This window comes from Ostrinia furnacalis, unplaced genomic scaffold, assembly GCF_004193835.3.
Source record: "Ostrinia furnacalis isolate ACB-3 unplaced genomic scaffold, ASM419383v2 OfSCF5765, whole genome shotgun sequence".
NCBI lineage: Eukaryota > Metazoa > Arthropoda > Insecta > Lepidoptera > Crambidae > Ostrinia > Ostrinia furnacalis.
The window spans coordinates 438,228-452,778 of record NW_021136004.1 but is presented as its reverse complement, the minus strand read 5'-3'; the positions used below and the strand labels follow the sequence as shown (position 1 = coordinate 452,778).

The window sequence follows — 14,551 nt, the reverse complement described above, 5'->3', positions numbered from 1 at the left end:
ATGTTTGGAACCTGGGACCAGCTGGTGCTACGCAGTCGGCTGCAACACGGCTCCGGTCTACGCAAGGTAAGTGGACTGCATTTTATATGGTACTAGCGGCCGCCCGCGACTTCGTACGCGTGAACCCGTTTTTCCCGCAAATTCCCGTTCCCGTGGGAATTTCGGGAATTCCTTTCTTAGTGCACCTCTACGGTACCTAAGCTACGTCCCTTCCAAATTTCAAGTGCCTACGTTTAGCCGTTTAGGCTGTGCGTTGATCTGTCAGTCAGTCAGTCAGTTTCGCCTTTTATATATTTAGATACGTGATACTCGTAAATATTAATCCCACTTTATCAACCTACGGTTTGATCCAGGTTTAAAAAGTNTAGAATTCTTAAATGCTAAACTAATCGCAATATTTTCTCAATTAACTATTTAGACGACGAAATTGTCTAACTATTTATGCCTATAACATATTTGTAGTATTGCTGGTTAATGATTGTAACGAGTTGAAAAAGTACTGTTTTTGCGCCAAACGGCGTAAACGCTCTTAAAACTGTCAAAACGAGACTCTCCCGTAGATTTTGTATGTCAATATTAGCCAGTAACGTCACTATTTTGTCAATTAAACTCCTCAACTACTTTACTACTCAATTAAACTACTTTTTTCAATTACAATGCAACCAAAAATCTTAATTTACAGGTAATTAAAAATTAATTAATTTTTGAGACCATAGGTAAGTGCCTTTTTTAAAAAAGTTGTGCTTTAGAATGATTGGGCAGTGGTGGCACATACCTAATTCCGATAATTTGAAAAATTGTAGGTGTATGAAGATAAAATTTAAAGTAAAATTTTTGTCCTAGATCATAAACGTGTCATCGTCAGCGTGTGGGAAAGCCTCGCAACTGCTGAACGATGTGTACCAACTAGCCGCGGAGGCGGACGGCGAGACCGGCGCTCAGCTTGATGTCGCCGGCTCCAAGCTGGCCGACGCTGCCAATGCTCTGCTCACCACGGCGCAGGTAAGACACACGCTCGTTTTCACAAACATTACTATGAGGTCTCGCAGTGCGCGTGGACGCACAGGGTGCCACAAGAACCGATCACAGAGCTCTATTCAACGCTGTGCCTTCGATTTGCTGCTTCACTTAAGCAAGCATCGTTTGTAAATACGGGCGACTGTGTACTGAAACTGATGGGTATAACAGAACCCCCTCACCTACCGAATGCGTCCTACATAGTCAGAAAAAACTGTCGCCCATTTGGAGACTCAGCTATACTTTGACGTTACTTCGTCAGCATACGAAAATCAACTTTCGGGTCTTTTCCCACCTCTCGTTCCCACCGCTGCAACTCCTGTGTAGCCAGGATCTACAGCTTGACCGCCAATAAAAACCCAACCAGTGAAGGTCAAGTTTGTCCCGGGGGAAAGTTAACCTTTGTTTGTCACCTGTCATCTGCTTTGCAATGGAGGGAAGTCGAACCTTAACTTCAAACTCCTCCTATGTTCTTCTGATTAATTTCGTTGCGGGTCCAATGACGAAAAGCACCTCCTAAACGACGATATAAACTAGCCGTAATGGTGATTGACTTTTTTCTTCTAATTAGTAAACGCGGCTGATAAGAAAGGTCTAAAATCCTACCCTCCTTCTAGCTCACAGCCCCATGCATGGAAGACCCTCGCTGCCAGGCGTTTCTGGTCGCCTCTGCCAACGCAGTATCCGCCGCCAACCAACACCTGGCTTCCACCTGGCTACCAGTTATCCAGGACCAGAAGTACCAGGCCCTTGGCGAGAAGATACAGAAGGGAAGGAGCGAATTAGAGGACGAGCTGGAGAGATTGAAGAGGGCGTGTCGTGTCGGTGACAGTGGAAATGGTGAGCTGTTATTTGGTGCTTTTATTGCAATGAAAAATAACTAAGCATGCGTACTGGAAAACGCAGCGTAAGACGTCCACCCAGAAGGTGGACCAACGACCTCATAAAGGTAGAAGGAAGGCGCTGGATGCAGGGCGCAACCAACCGGGCGCAATGGAAGTCAACGGTACCGTTACTAACTGGTAACTAACGGTCAATATGGAAGTCATTGTGGGAAGCCTATGTTCAACAGTGGACTGTCCATCATGTGGCTGAAATGATGATGATGAAGCATGCATAATTTTAATTTATTTGATTTTGAACCTCCACCGTTTCTTTGATAGAAGTGCAAGTGAAGAACGTCGGCCGCCCAGCGCCGACGCAAGGCCCGAAGCACTTGAAGTTTGTCAGCGCGGCGGAGAAGGCTGAAAGCGCCCTCCAGAAAGCTGAGATGGAACTGGATAAGGTAACACTACCATTGCAATGTGTTAGATTCGTAAGGAAGGCGAAGGAAGGGCGCGCGTACGAACAACACGGTAGCTAGTTTCACACTGGTTTATTTCAAACGTCAACGGGCACCGTCGCAGCGGTGCGAAGTATACCTACATACATAACATCCCTCCCCCATATACTTAAGACTACAAGAACAAAATAACTATAGTTAATAAAACTGCTTATAATCTACTTTGGCGCGTGGACGTCTAGACCTAGTCGTGGGTGCGCCCGCACAATGTTCATTAGCGTCGCTTGTGTGCGTGTGAACACCTGTGTTAGTAGTTCGGGGGCATTCGGGCGACTTCGCTGCCGCCGAGGAGACTTCGGTCCCACTCGTCCCCTCTCCGATGTTTACGTTATCGTTTGTTGATGTCGTGTCATCAGCTGATTCTGTAGCAATGCCCGCGGAGATACCTGCTGAGGGCTGCGATGATAATGCGCCGTCTATGTCTGGCACTATATCTGGATCCCAATTATGTTCTTTGTTTTCTATAACTGGTACATCTTGTCCGCCTTGAAACCTTAATTGGTCTACGTGTCTGTTTACCTCTAAATTATATTCGGGTAGGTATACCGTATACATAACGGCTCCAATCTTTTTTATAATAACTCCTTCGATCCATATAAATTTTTGGTTAGTGAGATACTTCTTTACCCATACACGATCTTGTGGTGTAAAGTTAGGTCTAACTTTTCCACTGTAATGTTTAGCCTGCGAACACTGATTGCGCGCCACATGGACAATGAGGTCTGTGGATGACGGAGTGACGCGAGTGGGGTTCAACAAGTCCAGTCTAGAACGTAGGGGTCGGCCGAATAACAGTTCAGAGGGTGATTTACCTGTGGTGCTATTTATAGAATTACGGTAATCGAATAAAAATTTTGAAAGCTTATCTTTAGAAATTTTTCCATACGTAGTGCTCATTAAAATTCCCCGCAAACCTTTTTTAATTATTTTAACAAAGCTTTCGGCCTGGCCGTTACTCGATGGATGGTAAACGGGTGAAAAAACTTGCGTTATTCCATTCAATTTACAAAAAGTTGCGAACTCTTGTGATGTAAATGATGTACCGTTATCAGTGACCACAGTATGCGGAACCCCAAATCTAGCCATAACATCAATAAGTTTTTCAATTACAGTTTTAGAACCATACGACGAGCTCACATCATAGCATTCAACCCATTTTGAATAAGCGTCTACAATAACTAAGTACATTTGATTATTAAATGGCCCTAGAAAATCCAAATGAATCCTATAGAAGGGTTGCGGTGGGAAGGACCACGGCGCGAGCGGGGCGTGCGGCGGGGACGGCCGCAGCTGCGCGCACACGCTGCACTCGGCCGCGAGCCGCTCCAAGTACCTATCTATGCCTGGGAACCACATACGTTTACGAGCCTCTGCTTTCATTTTCACTATTCCGAAGTGTGAGCTATGTAAATCATTGCAAACTTGTTCTTGTAAGGACAACGGAATCACAACCTTATGCCCTCGCATTAAACATCCATTTTCTACTGACAAATCTAAACGACACAGAAAATATGCTTTTAATTGTGTATCTTTTATCTTCCGCGGCCAGCCGGTCATAACGTAATGAATAACTTTACTTAAAAGCGGGTCCTTCTCAGTCTCTGAGCGCAGCTGAGGGACCGTGACGGGGAGGCTGCCCTCCACCACAAAGTTAACGTAGGCCGCTCGCTCCTCGTAGTCGAGTTCCCCTGACGCACTGCTATCGTTTTCGCCTAACGGAGCCCGCGATAAATAATCGGCGTTATTGTCAGCGCTACGCACATATTCGATGTTGTAATTGTAAGATGACAAAAACATGGCATACCGCTGTAACCGATTCGCTGATACTTCTGGTATACCACGGCTAGGGTTAAATATTGCCAACAAAGGTTTGTGATCGGTTTTCAAAATAAAAGGGTCGACTCTGCCGTATAAATATTGATGGAAACGTCTCACACCAAAAATAATGGCAGTAGCCTCCTTCTGAATTTGTGAATAGTTTTTTTCCGCTGACGTTAGCGTTCTAGACGCAAATGAAATAGGTCTCTCAACACCGTCATCACAAATCTGAGATAGAACTGCCCCCAAACCCGTGGGGGATGCGTCTACGGTGAGTATTATTTTTGCATCCGGGTCGAAGTGGGTGAGAACCCGGTCGGAGGTTAAAATGGTTTTAATTTTTGTGAAAGCTTGTTGATGTTCAGTTGTCCAGGTCCATTTACTTTTTTTGTGTAATAAGTTATATAATGGACTTAAAATGGAAGAAGCGTCTGGCACAAAATTACGATAATAATTTACGAGACCTAAAAAAGACTGTAATTGCAAGACATTCTTAGGTATTTGAGATTCTACTATAGCTTTGACTTTTTCAGGACATTTTCTTATTCCATTTTTGTCTATTACATGTCCAAGATATTGGATTTCGTCTTTGAAAAAATCGCACTTGTTAGGTTGTAACGTTAAACCTGCCGACTCTAACCTGTCTAAAACTGCAATTAATCTATCTCTATGCTCAGCCTTAGTGCCACTTACTAAAATATCGTCTAAGAAACAGACCGTGCCCTCTATGCCTGACAAGATGCATTCCATGGCCCGTTGGAAGATTGCTGGAGCGCAGGCTAAACCAAACACTAATCTGGTATATTTAAACAAGCCGCGGTGCGTATTAATGCAAGTTAGGTCTTGCGCGTCCTCGGATAAGATCAGCTGATTGTAAGCCATTGAGAGATCCAGCTTAGTAAACTGCTCCCCCCCGTGTAGCTTGGCGAACAACTCCTGCACAGTGGGCAAGGGGTACTTGTCAACAATCAGCTGTTTATTTATCGACACTGAGTAGTCAGCGCAAAGTCTAACTCCACCATCTTTTTTTAATACTGGCACCACAGGCGAGGCGTACTCAGAGTGTTCTACCGGTTTTAACACGCCCAGGTCCAGCAGACGGTCAATCTCCCTGTCTATCTTTTCCTTCAGGGCGAACGCAACCGGGCGCGGTTTAAAGTATATTGGATGTGAACCTGGCTTGAGGTGAAGTTTAATTGCATATTTATTGAAACAACCTAGTCGGCCGGAAAACAACTTGGGAAATCTATTAAACAAATTCTGCGTAAATGAATCGTCAGAGTCCGTAATTAGGTACTGGATTGCCGGCGCGAGCTCGAGTCCGAACGCGTGAATAAAGTCGCGGCCCAGCAGCGGCGGCCCGCCGCCCGCCACCACGAACACGTCCAGCTCGCGTGCGCGGCCCTCGTATGCCACGCTTAGTCGCGCTAGCCCGATGCAAGCTATTTTGCCACCCGTATAATTCACGAGCTGCCTGTTTGTCGCTGATAACGGTACACTACTAAAATACGAGTCGTACGTTTTATTTGAAATTACACTAACGGCTGCACCGCTATCAATCTCGAATTCCAAATCTCGACCGTTAACCGTTACCCGTGCTGTCATCGGCTTACCCCTCGTACAACGAATATTGTATAATGACTCACCATCATCACCGTCATCCACCGACTCTTCATCAACGTAATGAACTTTATTTGACGAACACATACGACGCAAATGGCCTTTTTTACCGCACTTTTTACATTTATAACTTTTAAAACGACACTTGTCAGCTTTATGATTGCTGTAACCGCACACACTGCACTTTTCGCCGTTGGTGATGCTGAATACCGGCGCGCCGCCCGCGCCGACCGCCGGCGCCGCCGCTGCCGCTGACCGGGCGCCGCCCAGCGCTGCTGCCGCCTCGCGCGCGCACCGCACGCTCTCCGCCAGCTCCACCGCCTTGCTGAGAGTTAACTCTTTCAAACTCTGCGCAAATAGCTTGTCCTTCTCGTGGCCTGCTACCATACCCATGACAAATCTGTCCAGTACGGCCTCCTCGAGACTTTTAAAGCTGCAGTGTGCTGCCAATCCCCTGACTCTGGCCGCCCACATTGAGTGACTTTCGCCTGGCCTTTGTACCGCAGAATAGAAGTGAAATCTCTCCGCAAATCCACACTTTTTCGGAGTGAAATGCTCATCCAATATTTTTATGATGTCGTCGAATTCCACTTCATCTAACTCTTTCGGTAATACCAGGTTACTAGCTAATTTGTACGTTGCTTCCGAAAACGCGCTGAGCAAAATTGCTTTCCGCTTGACCTTGCACTTGTCCTTGACATCGTCCACATCATTTGCGATGAACCACTGATTCAACCGGGATTTATAACTATTCCACTCTTGTGTTAAGTGGTCAAACCCCGATAAAAGTCCGAAGGACACGCCTGCAGACATTATATTTCGCGTGGAATCGCCCGTCGCCACGTGTTAGATTCGTAAGGAAGGCGAAGGAAGGGCGCGCGTACGAACAACACGGTAGCTAGTTTCACACTGGTTTATTTCAAACGTCAACGGGCACCGTCGCAGCGGTGCGAAGTATACCTACATACATAACAGCTGCGTCCAGCCAGCACAACGGCGGTATTACAAATCAAAACATCTCGTACCTGCGAGGTTCCATCGGCGAGTCCTACTGTGTGACGTGCGGCGTGAAACTTAACACCATTCTCCAGAAGGATCGCGTACAGTCCAGGGCTAGCCACGGAGTGAGTAGCACCGGTATCCAGCATCGCGACACCCGCGCGGCCGGCCACCGTGATGTTAACCAGTGGGCGCGCGGCGCGCGTGTTGTCAACAATAACATTCTGAAAGTCAACTTTGTTACTTTCCCTACTCACACTCGCACTTTTATTCGCACAAGTGGTACATTTAGAGCGCACTGTACCTTCCTGACCGCATCCATAACAATACAACTTACCTGCCGGTCGGTTATTAGGAACAGGTGGTGAAACATTCGCTTTAGCAGGTGTAGGTTTCGATCTACATTCATCGGTGACGTGCCCAAAACGCTTACAGACATTACAACGTGGACGATTACGTATAGATTTCGCTGTGTTCGTACTAGAAGAGGCCGTGCTATTATGATTGTTGTCAACATAACTAGACTGAGCACGGGATGGGTTAACATGTATCGTGGTATTGGATTCACGCGAAATATCTTCAACACACCTCGCCTGCGCGAGTAAACTATCAAGGTTAACAATATTGTTACGCGGCACTAATTTCTTAATGTCATTATTAAGTAGGCCGTACACGATGTCAACTTGCACTTCGTCATCCAGTTTGTATGGTAATCTCGAGAGATTAGCGCGCACTCGCGATATAAACGAATCGGCGTTTTCTTCGCCTTGTTCCGAGGCGAAAATGTCCCGGAACACGCGGTAGGCGGGACGAGGGGCGCCNCGCGCGTACGAACAACACGGTAGCTAGTTTCACACTGGTTTATTTCAAACGTCAACGGGCACCGTCGCAGCGGTGCGAAGTATACCTACATACATAACACAATGGTAGGACATACTTATTAAACAATTTGCAGAATCTAGGCATAAATGTCTGTTTAAGGATCGATTTTTCAACCGTCGGATAACTTTTAACTGAAGAATAAGTAAGGCACATTGACAGTTTCAATATGGGAAATATGTCAAAATGTCAATTTTATTCTTCAGTTAAAAAATATCTGATGATTGAAAAATCAGCCCTTGGTATTATTTTTTACAAGACTATTCTCATTTCTCGTAAGTAACTTCTATGTAGTCAGGATGTTACTTTGTTTTTCAGTGATTTTAAGGAAAATATTAATCAATTGTCTTTTACAGCCAATCGTGCCAACTAGAGGCGGCCAAATACCAGCTGACCTGCAGAGCAAGTTGGCTCAAAGTCTCGCGCAGCTCAATGCTGCCATCGCTGCACTTTTAGCCGCTACGGCAGGTACGTTCATGAATTTTATTGTTACTATTTTATATTTTACTCCCATGCATTTAGGCTTCAGATAATAGATTTATGAGTAAAATTTAGTTGCACTAATATTTATAGTGTATAAATAAAATATGTGCACAATTGTAAAATAATAGATTCTTCACAGGCATTTGACAAAGTAACTCATTTACAGATCGTGAGAAACCTGACTACGAAACAGCAGAACAGTCTATTCAAGCTATCAACCAGCTGATGCCACAAGTTGTCAAAGGTAATTAAAATACCTTTTTGTGGTGTGCTACAAGGGACTATCCTTGGCCCGCTGTTTAATGTGGTGTGCTACAAGGGATTATTCTTGGCCCGCTATATAATATAAAATTTATGTTTGTTCCTGTTTAGATACCAAAGCACTTAGTGCTGGCAAAGACGACAAGGACCGTCAGGCGATGTTGGACGAATTGAGGAATATGTGCGAGGCGACTCGTGGTATATGTTCTAGCGCGAGAGATGGCAATCACGAGGTAAAACCTGAAAATATATTTAAAACTTTAATGTAATTTAGTAAACAATATAGGTTATCTAGGGTTGTGTGTGTGTATTGTTTTCCTCCTATGTGAAATATTTATACTGCATTGGTTTCATAACTTGTCCCTTGTCTGATACCTACTTTCATTGAGAATACTTTTAATGTATTGCTGTAAAATTTACTTATACTTGAAAATAATATATTCTTGTTGTAGAACATGAATTACAACGCGGTGAGATTCGGTAACAATTCCGGAAAGCTGTTCTATGTGATTAGTCCCCACACCAACCAGGATAAAGAGCACCAGGTGAGAATAATCACAAACTATAAACCAACGCAACTTTAAATTGAATTTATGTGTTTTGGAATGACTTACGTCTTATGTATTTTTCAAGCGAATCAAGAAGGCGTACAAGTTGTTAAAGAATCATCTAAAATAATTGTGCCTAACCTTACCATACTACCTTTTGTAACATTATGGACGCAATAAATTATTGAGTGTTGAGTAAAAAATACCTGCCAGGTGCGAGTCGGACTCGCACATGAAGGGTTCCATACGACAATTTGTTGTTGTCACAAACCAATATAAAGCGTGGAGAGTGTAGGCCAAATTCTCCATTTGCCTTTTGTAAAATATGGAGACCGTGTTCCTGCTTTGGAAACTAAGAACCTGAAGATGATCTAAATAAAAAAAAATAGTTTATTCAGTACATAGGCCCTTTCCAGGGCACTTATACACGTCCCAAATATAGCTTGCCATACCACCACTTCGGGACAACAATGGGCTGGTGCTTAGATGAAGTGGCGGAAGAAACTCAGTCACCTTTGTCAGCCTCTTTTTCAATCCAATACAGTAATTTATAGCTTACATGACACGGTAAAAACTGCGAGCTAGGCAGGTAAAGTCCACGCACTCTTGTCATTTAAATAATCGTTTACTTTCTAGTATCATTTTTTCATAAGGATTTTTTTTACCTCTACTTTGAATTTATGAATTTATTTCTATAAGAGATTGTGGTATCTTTCTAGATAATCGACCTGTCATCTCAAGCTTGCGAGAAGGCCACCATGCTTCTGACCGAAGTGTACCAGTTAGCAGCTGAAGTGGGCGGAGACACGGGCGCGGAGCTAGACAGCTGCGGATCTAACACCGCTGACGCTGCCAAGACGCTGCTCGCTACTGCTCAGGTAAGGTTTAGTGAAGGATATAGTGTATATTATATTCTACAGGAGTTGCAGTGGTTGGCACGAGAGGGATTATTCCGTTTTGCTCAAGTAATTGCTTGGCCTACTGTACTTACTGGACCGGCAGTTAAAAGTCGCGGGCTCCGCATAATTTAAAGTAAAGAAATAAATAATAGAAAACTGTGATGTGTGTATGAGCATGCCTGAAAGAATGGACCATTAACTATAATGCCATGGTTTTTAATGACACAAATACAAATATAGGCACATTAAACACAGATGCACATGAAGGAATAAAGAATCCGAAAATACATAGTGAAGTGAGTGAAAGAAATAACACTATCGTAAATTGCTTTAGCAATTAAATACTAAAGCCTGTTCCATGAGCACGTAGAATTTTGTCCAATGACCCCAAGCTACCCATCCTTATCGCTCGCGCGTAATTATATTGCTGTCGCGACTGTGCGACGCGCGCCCGCAGTGAGTGTGCGAGCGCGACAGCAACATAATTACGCGCGAGCGATAAGGATGGGTAGCTTGGGGTCATTGGACAAAATTCTACGTGCTCAAGGACCAGGCTTTAGTAGGTGTAAAGGTTCGACCAAACTAACGGCTGGTTCACACATGTCTCCGTTTTACTGTTCCGTTTTATCGTGTACGTTTTTTTTTTCGTCGATGTATGTATTATTGTATACAGAATACAGTGTCATGTGTGAAGTCGCTCATACAACTACATACACCATCGACGAAAAAAAAGTGTACACGATAAAACGGAACCGTAAAACGGAGACATGTGTGAACCGGCCGTAGTCCGCGTGTGCGATGGCGATACTACTGATTTCTACCATCGCGCACGCAAGTTGGTCGCCTTAATAAAACGTGCAAGGAAGGAAAACCTATTTTTTTTAAAGACACAACAAGGCAGGTATTTTTCAGCAATCACACGTGATTTGAAGAGTAATTATTTATTTATTTAGGACAACCAACAAGACAGACACAAGTACAAGCAGAGGGGTTTACATACATATTTTTCTTAGGACTAGGTGCTATCTTAATTACAGGCTGCCACGGCATGCAAAAGTGGACTTTTGACATAGTTTTATACTATAACTTCATGTATTACTCTAGCTAACCGCGCCAAGCATCCACGAGCCGCGCTGCCAAGCCGCCATGCTGTCCGCAGCAGACGCGCTAGCATCGTCCGCCCAGCACTTGGCCCACGCGTGGGCGGCGCCCGCCCAGCTGCCCGCCCATAAAGAGAGAGCCGCCCAGCTGGAGATCGAGAGGAGGGAATTGGAAGACGCTGTGGAGAAGATTAGGACGGCTGTGCGGGATGATGCTGCTGGTAAGTTTTTAGTATATTTTGTTATGGTTAAATTCTTTCTTTCATTAAAAAATTAAACATTTTATTATACTTTATTAATGCTACGGACTATAGTCTGGTCTGTGAGCACGTAGAATTTTGTCCAATGACCCCAAGCTATCCATTCTTATCGCTCGCGCGTAATTCTTATCGCTCGCGCGTCTCGAAGGTGACAAAACTAAAAATCAAAACAATCACACACCCCACATAGAGTTTATTTATTGTCAAGTAGATACGTGAACATTTTTGTGATCCACCACAATCCTTACAAGAAAAAATTTATGTCCTTCACAGAAAGTGATTTTTAGAAAATGACGTGAAGTGAGAAAAAATATTATAATCATATTAAATCCAGGTTGTCGTAGAAAAAAGGACTATTCTATATTTCTGAGAGGGCTGAGTGCGAGTTTACATCACTATTGAGCGTAGCTAAACTAAATTACATTAAAATGTATGATTGGATTGTACAGCGCCCCTAGCGGAAACTTTCAAGAATTACATAAACTCATTCTCTCAGTTTGATATAAACTCACGCTCAACCCTCAGTATTAACCGCTAGAATTGTCTTCTTAATTTTGCATTGTTACAACTTACAACTTTTGCTTGATGTCCAATGTGCCAATCTAACGTGTTTGTCATCAATAGTATTAAAACAATTCCCCTCACAGCAGTGAAGTCCCCTACTCGGCGGGCACCCCCACCACCTCCCAAGCGCGCGTCCCACGGTGAGCCCCGGCGCTCCGTGGCCGCCGGAACCCGGGACTTCAACCAGGAGTTCTTGCACCAGCTGCGCTGCGAGGAGAGCCAGAGTGAGTAGCACCAGGCCTGTTCATCTCCGCGAGTTTACATCGAAAACAAAACAAGCACGATGGCACCCTAGAATCAGAATCAGAATCATCATTTATTTGCTTTAAATGTGGTACCTACAGGATAACTATTCGACAAGGCCTCACATACGAGCGAGCGTTGACTCACGCTAAATAAGTAGTTAATATTATTCATGATCTAGTACTTCTATTTTATTTTTAATACCTTGTTTGTACCACATGAAGCAATAAAGATATTATGATTATGATAATTCATGCTAAATCATGTATTTCCTCCGCCATTTTCTGCAGTTTGGCACCTCACGTCACATCATTTTACCGAAGTCAGCCCTATAGCTTCGGCGCAGTGCCGATCACTGACGTTTGTCAACAAAATGGTGCTTGACTCTTGAGACAAGCTAAATTACACCATATTGTTAGTGACATTGAGCAATGAGCATACATTTTTTAAAATACCTTCGCCAAGTAAAACTACTTATTATTATTCTGTGGTACAACAAAAGAACGAAAGCTTTTTGCCTGCAACTTGGTCGTTCGTTTGTTTTGGCCAAATGACGTCCACTTTTCGACAAAGGTCTTCCCCAAGGATTTCCCACATCCCGCGACTTTTACCAGATCGTAGGTCCATCTCATTAGGTCCTAGTGGGAGGTCTGCCTACACTACCGTCTTTTGTCCCGTACTTAGTCACTATACGAGAAACTTCTGCCCCATCTGTCTGCATCTCACTCACCTAATAGAAAATGACAATCAGGTAAAGGTTAAGTATCGCGCCGACAAGTTTTTTAAACGTTAATCTATAGGTATACAAGTCATAAAATTCTGTAGATACGAGTATAAGTTGCAGTAAGTTGGAGATGTAACAGATATTCCAGTGCAATACATAGCAGATGGAACTGATGACTAATTTAAAATTCATGTATTTGCTCATTTTCATTAATTATTGCTCTGGCTCTGACACATTCAATTTGCGAAAGCTTTCTTTAACGCATGCTATTGGGTCTCCCCGAATATCCGACCCCCCGCATCGACTGAGATATCGACCAAATCAATTAAAACGAGCTATCAATCTGCTAAACTTAACTCTACAAAAACCTAGGTCCCATAGAAACTTATCATCAAATACCCAGAATCCCCTGTTTATTTAATTACCTAAACTACATAATACAATTCAAAACAATACAATCCATTTGGTTACAGACGCCGGTAACGTTACCGACGACGTGGCCATCGCCAACAAGCGCAAGACGGACGACGAGAAGGCTTTGCTCCAGCAGTTTGGCAAGAGCGTGGATGCTGCAGCCCTGAAGATCAAGAAGGCCGAGGAAGACGTTAATAAGGTAAGATTAATTCTTGTTAATTAGGGCTCATAATAACAGGCAAACGGTTGAGCGAGCGGGCATAACAAGGCAGGTATTTGACCGCAATCGCACCTGGTGTTAAATAAGATGCAGGATGGTACATGCTACATATCTTCCCTGTAGTGCTTATTCAGTCTCGCCTTAAAAGTCCCGGATTATAGTGTTCAGGAAAGAGCACAGGCATTGAATTCCAGTCCCTAGCTGTTTGTTCGGAATGTCGACAATGTAGGGATGGTACGCTAACCGGTGATGGAAGGGGCGTGATCTATGATCGCGCGCAAGCGATAAGTTACAATTTTAGAAAAAGAGAAACATCATTTTTATATTAACAATATTATAACTGAAGACCTCAAGAAGGTAGCTGACAGCAGCTGGATGAAAAACGAAAGAGATTATAGTTTTCCTTGAGAGGCTTACAGCCGTGGAATGCTATTGGCTGTAATGATTATGATGACAATTTCATAAGAAGTCACACTGTTGTCCATAAAATATGTGGGATTTCGTATTTATGCAATTGTTAAGTTATTTATTTATTTAAAACTAGCGATTCGCGTGGGTGCTATGTATCATACGTTATTCTTCCTCCTGAATCAGAATCTATTTCTGAAAATTGCATTAAAATCCGTTGCGTAGTTTAAAAGTTCGAAGAGCGACGTTATTTTATGGTTACTATGTCGGTTTCATCAGATATACAGCGCCAAGGACGACGTGGTGCCCGCGCTGTCTGTGGACCAGACGCTGGTGGTGCAGAAGCAGATGGAGCAGAAGCTGTCTCAAGCCGCTGTCGCAGCTGCCAACCTCGTAGCCAGCAACCGTAAGTAAAACTATAAGCTTGAGTTGCACCACCTAACTTTTACCATAACTCTATCGATAACCGGTGCTTTTTGTATGAAGTTTGACAGATTTTTTACTTTTCTCAAAGTTAAATAACTTTTTTAATAAAATATAACCGACTTCAAATGCGTGAAAACAAAAATAAAAAATAAAAAATGATGATAANCGCGCGTACGAACAACACGGTAGCTAGTTTCACACTGGTTTATTTCAAACGTCAACGGGCACCGTCGCAGCGGTGCGAAGTATACCTACATACATAACAGTAGATTTACTATTTCTAAGATCTTCTGGGATGGGCAGATTGGGCACTACACCATTCTGCA

General features: G+C 43.6%; 2 protein-coding genes across 2 annotated transcripts; one reads left to right on the top strand and one right to left on the bottom strand.

Annotated features, from left to right (window-relative positions):
- Window positions 1–14,213, top strand: LOC114361502 (uncharacterized). Its single transcript, XM_028316555.1, has 13 exons — window positions 1–66; window positions 844–1,002; window positions 1,635–1,857; window positions 2,181–2,302; window positions 8,032–8,143; window positions 8,325–8,402; window positions 8,531–8,652; window positions 8,872–8,964; window positions 9,687–9,845; window positions 10,971–11,187; window positions 11,874–12,014; window positions 13,231–13,370; window positions 14,079–14,213. The coding sequence occupies exons 1-13, from the start codon at window positions 1–3 to the stop codon at window positions 14,211–14,213; spliced, it is 1,767 nt and encodes a 588-aa protein (XP_028172356.1).
- LOC114361518 (uncharacterized) lies at window positions 3,027–6,734 on the bottom strand. The gene is made up of 2 exons (XM_028316578.1): window positions 5,824–6,734; window positions 3,027–3,052 (listed from the first exon to the last, which is right to left on the bottom strand). Exons 1-2 carry the CDS (start codon window positions 6,608–6,610, stop codon window positions 3,039–3,041), a joined length of 801 nt encoding a protein of 266 aa, XP_028172379.1. The 5' UTR covers window positions 6,611–6,734; the 3' UTR covers window positions 3,027–3,038.
- Window positions 14,214–14,551: the final 338 nt, after the last annotated feature.

What these genes read in the sequence shown, in the direction of transcription:
- LOC114361502 (XM_028316555.1), top strand. Translation starts at nt 1, where the DNA reads ATGTTTGGAACCTGGGACCAGCTGGTGCTACGCAGTCGGCTGCAACAC. An exon ending in GATGCCACAAGTTGTCAAAG is followed by an intron (nt 8,403 to 8,530) that starts GTAATTAAAATA and finishes GTTCCTGTTTAG; the next exon opens with ATACCAAAGCACTTAGTGCT. An exon ending in TGTGCGGGATGATGCTGCTG is followed by an intron (nt 11,188 to 11,873) that starts GTAAGTTTTTAG and finishes TTCCCCTCACAG; the next exon opens with CAGTGAAGTCCCCTACTCGG.
- LOC114361518 (XM_028316578.1), bottom strand. Translation starts at nt 6,610, where the DNA reads ATGTCTGCAGGCGTGTCCTTCGGACTTTTATCGGGGTTTGACCACTTA.